Source organism: Barbus barbus (assembly GCF_936440315.1).
Source record: "Barbus barbus genome assembly, chromosome: 47".
Classification (NCBI taxonomy): domain Eukaryota; kingdom Metazoa; phylum Chordata; class Actinopteri; order Cypriniformes; family Cyprinidae; genus Barbus; species Barbus barbus.
Window position 1 is genome coordinate 24,749,271 of NC_136725.1, and position 4,932 is coordinate 24,754,202.

The 4,932-nt window shown below is 40.0% G+C and overlaps 1 protein-coding gene across 1 annotated transcript in view; it reads right to left on the bottom strand.

The window, feature by feature from the left end:
* Window positions 1-1,234: 1,234 nt before the first annotated feature.
* The window catches only part of sim2 (SIM bHLH transcription factor 2), a gene marked incomplete at both ends in the record, with an annotated part of 21,141 nt that continues 17,443 nt past the window's right edge, over window positions 1,235-4,932 (bottom strand). The window contains 3 exons of the mRNA XM_079411364.1: window positions 1,235-1,614; window positions 2,429-2,868; window positions 4,026-4,173. Of these exons, the coding sequence (XP_079267490.1) occupies window positions 1,235-1,614; window positions 2,429-2,868; window positions 4,026-4,173 (968 nt within the window). The remainder of the gene's footprint in view (window positions 1,615-2,428; window positions 2,869-4,025; window positions 4,174-4,932) is intronic.

Below are 4,932 nucleotides of genomic sequence, written 5' to 3' on the forward strand. Positions count from 1 at the left end.
GTCAGTTAGAAACACCAAGGGTTCACACAAAACAAGGGGAGTCTGCTTTTAGCTATTATGCGGCCCGCAGTTGGAACCAGCTTCCAGAAGAGATCAGATGTGCTAAAACATTAGCCACATTTAAATCAAGACTCAAAACTCATCTGTTTAACTGTGCATTTACTGAATGAGCACTGTGCTATATGTCCGAACTGACTGCACTGTATTTTGTAATCATTTTCTATTCTTAACTCTTAATTCATTCAAAACATTTTAAAAGTTTTTAAATTCTTTGCTTTTTTTGTGATTATATGTATGATTATTTTAATTCCTTTTGTAAAGCACTTTGAATGACCATTGTGTATGAAATGTGCTCTATAAATAAACCTGCCTTGCACCTCCCCCTTCATGAATGTGTGTGTGTGTGTGTGTGTGTGTGTGTGTGTGTGTGTGTGTGTGTGGGCACTCTGTCCGATCTACTTTTAACAGCCTTCCTCAGAAATCACTTACTGCACCTTTAAATTCTAATATTTTTACAGAAATCCTGCTGAAACATAGCTAAATTAGATTAAATATTTTAGTTTTCTAAATGTTGGTACAAAAGCATGTTTCAAAAACAATCTGTGGATGATTGTGTCTTGCATATCTGAGTTTAGTCAACAATAAAATGCAGCAAATATGTGTCCCTGCAGCACAAAAGCAGTCATGAGTAGCACAGGTATATCTGCAGCAATAGCCAACAATACATTGTATGGATCAAAATTATACATTTCTCTTTTATGACAAAAATCATTAGGATATTAAGATCATGTTCCATGAAGATATTTAGTAAATTTCCTACCGTAAATATATGAAAACTTAATTTTTGATTAGTAATATGCATTGCTAAGAACTTCATTTGAACAACTTTAAAGGAGATTTTCTCAATATTTAGATTTTTTTGCTCCCTCAGATTCCAGATTTTCAAATAGTTGTATCTCAGACAAATATTGTCCTATCATAACAAACCATACATCAATGGAAAGATTATTTATTCAGCTTTCAGGTGATGTATAAATATCAATTTAAAAAAACCAGCCCTTATGACTGGTTTTGTGGTCCAGGGTCACATACAAGGTTCGTCTGGAGGCCTGAATGACCGAAGGCGCTGTCTCCTCTGTACTCCAGACGTCATGGCTGTAGAATCCCGTGTCAAACAGATATTCCTGCGCATGTGAACAGATACTCTGTAGTTCTGCGTCAGAAGCGGAGCGGGTCACCTCTCGTTGCTGATGATGACAGAGGTGCTGATGTAATGAGGGACGCGGTGTACGTCGCCGGCAGGGCTCTGGGTCCGGTGCACCTCCTCGGCCCGGTACCCGTCCGTTAAGTGGCTGAGAGCGTAGGGTCCTGATGGGACGTGTTTGGCCCAGACGTGGTGGAGGTTGAGAGCGACTCGGCTCTGGGCCACCAGCAGTCTCTTGTCCTCAGCATGGTTCTGCTCCGAGAGTCTGTGTCTCTGCGTCTGCTGGCCGAAGCCCTGGAGCGCCTGATGCTCTCTGCTGCTGCGGTTCTGACCCGGCTCCTCTTTACACGCCCCGCCGGGTCTGTAGCCCTGCAGCAGCTGGGCTGTGAATGCGCCGTCGCCCGCCGGACCTGACGGACAGAGATGTTGCGGTTAGACGTGCCGTCCAGTAATGCAGCTAATCAAACATTTACATTTATGCATTTGGCAGACGCTTTTATCCTTTGTACACTTGGTGCACATTTGATCAGTTCTTGCTTTTTTTTGGGAATCGAACCCATGACCTTGCCACTGCAAGCGCTGCCCTGATTCTACTGTATCCATATCCTGCCAATACTGAATTGTCCCTAGCTATAAATTTGCTCAAACAATTAAATATGTGTATGTAACCACTGTTATTGCAATTTCGGCTTCATCTGAAATGGATCACAATATTGACATGACCTGAGAAGTTAAAGAAATACGCTAGAAGACATTCAATAGATTTCACTACAATTTCAATCTTTGACATGGTCTTAGTCAGTATCAAAGATATCAAGGTTACATTTTCATAAAATCATCCTTTGTAAGGTAAAAAACATTCTATGTAGAAAACAGTAAATCATTAAAAAATGACTTTAGCTGGGTTTTCATAGCCAGGGTCACAAATATCTGCCAGTGAATATAAACTGCCAATCAACTTTTTCATTCCCCATTGACAAATAGGTGTTCACTTCATTTTGTTAAATTTTTCAGAAAACAACTGTTTATATGCATCTCCAGTAAATGTGTCTTGATTTAAGGATGTTTAGATGTTTGTACTGGAAAACAAGACTAAAATACTGAGGAAGAGTTTCATTTAGCATTTCATGCAACATTTAATGCCACGACTTTCTGAATTTAAGAGTTTCTGCTGTGATTTAAGAGCTGCCGACGTGTCTGTGGTTCTGATGTGTGTGTGGTTACCTGAGTATGCGCAGCAGTGTGCAGGCGTCTGCAGGTGTGCCACAGCTTTATCTGCACCGCTGCAGCTCCAGGGTGATTCTCTGCGGCCGGAGCGCATCTGTGTCTGCGCAGCTGGGTGTGCGTAGGACAGTGTGTAGGACGGCTCGGGGACGTGCGTCTGCTCCTGACAGGACGGCAAGCTGCAGGGACTCGACTTCCACGAGGGACACTCCGCTTCATCAGCACGCAGCGAGGTCTGGAAACCGTTCCCGGGTGAGTCTGTGAGCGCTCTTACCTGCAGATACGGGGACGCTTTGGGTTTGCTTTTGACTTTGACTGCTTTGGCTTTCAGCTGTTTGCGTGAGTCCTGAGGAGCTGCGAGACTCGAGGTCTTATAGGAGAGAGACGGTCTGGATCTGCTCTGGTCCTGAGAGAAATGCATCTCTTTATATTCCACATCCCTGCGGAGATACACAGCATTAGTGAACACAGGATATCTGAACAAGTCTTAATTCACCTGTCCGTAAATTAAGGTCTTAAAGATGTCTTAAATCAGAGCAGAATGTCTTAAATTCATAAAGTTGTGGTATTAAATGTTGCATGAACTGCTAAATCTCTAAATCTGTTCCTCAGTATTTGTCTTGTTTTCTAGTACAAATATCTAAACATCCTTAAATCAAGATGTATTTACTGGAGATGCAAAATGAAGAGTCTTGTTTTCTGTGAAACTGAGTTTTTGATTAAAACGAACAAATATTTGTCCATGAGGAATGAAAACTAGTTTCCCTTTGAATTAAGTTGATTTTTCGGACTACATTGGCAGATATTTGTTCATTTGAGCTCACTTCATTTTGACCGTTTTTCATAAAACAAGACTTCTTATCTGCTGTCATGTTGCACCTCAGATCTTCATTTAAGGATGTTTAGATACTTGTTCTGGAAAACAAGACGAAGAAGATGATTTTCTTTTGTTTGCAGTGTGATCAGAAAATACAGTAAAAGTTATTTCCATATTCTAGCCATTGAGAGCAGAGATATTCAAGCCTTAAACTGTTTTTGTTCTTGTTGCAAAATGAAATAAGAATTAATGGAGATCAATTGGAAGTTGTATTTTCAATGTTTTATTTTGCTATTGAAACTCATTATGCTTTTGAGACCATATTGATATGTTCTTTTCACTTTATATTCCTTAAATTTTCTTGACTTGGTCTTAAGCCCTAGACACACTGCATGATTTTAGCAAACCTGTAAGATAATAGCAGATCACACTGCGACATGGATCTAATAAAGTTGACTACGACGTGTGTAAACTATACGATGATGACAGCTGTTGACTCGTACGCTACGACGCATGTTACTACAGAAGAATATAACCTCATCAGCATGCGCTAGTGGTAAACAAAGAGCATAAATCACACTTTAGCAATTGTAGTTTTTATGTGTGCTGAAAAAAGTGGAAGCAGTGAAAGAGGAAGGGATAAGAGCTTGACGTAAGCAGTTTTATGTATTAGCGCAATATTGCATTGATGTTGATTTCATGTCTCAGTTTTATTGGTTGATCAATATTTCCCTTCATGAATCTGGCAGACTGCGGTGATGGAGATGGAAGGAGACTCACGTGAGGACGTAGTTGACGCTGACGATGCAGTGCGGCCGGGACGAGCGGCTGTTGTGAACGATGGTGGCACAGCTCTGCACCCAAACCCAGCCGCCGTGTTTGGCCAGCATCCGGTAGTACCTGGTGGTGACCTGCCCCTTAACCAGCACTGACACACACACACACACACACACAGCCAGACAGACAGACTGAATGACAGTGCTAAGGGTAATGCATTACAAGTTACGTAATCAGATTACTTTGAGTAACTAGTAAAGTAACGCATTACTTTTTAATTTAGAAGGAAATATCTGAGTTACTTTTTCCAGTAAATAACTCCAGTTCCTGTGTTTGTGATGTATTGAGTGACAGCTCTGGTGTTGAGAGAAATCAGGAGTAAGTGCAGAGTGTTGTGTGTGAACATGATCTTACTGTAGTTCTAGACTAAATATCAACATGATCTTACTGTAGTTCTAGACTAAATATCTACATGATCTTACTGTAGTTCTAGACTAAATATCTACATGATCTTACTGTAGTTCTAGACTAAATATCTACATCAGACTAAATATCTACATGATCTTACTGTAGTTCTAGACTAAATATCTACATGATCTTACTGTAGTTCTAGACTAAATATCAACATGATCTTACTGTCGTTCTAGACTAAATATCATCATGATCTTACTGTAGTTCTAGACTAAATATCTACATGATCTTACTGTAGTTCTAGACTAAATATCTACATGATCTTACTGTAGTTCTAGACTAAATATCTACATGATCTTACTGTAGTTCTAGACTAAATATCTACATCAGACTAAATATCTACATGATCTTACTGTAGTTCTAGACTAAATATCTACATGATCTTACTGTAGTTCTAGACTAAATATCAACATGATCTTACTGTCGTTCTAGACTAAAT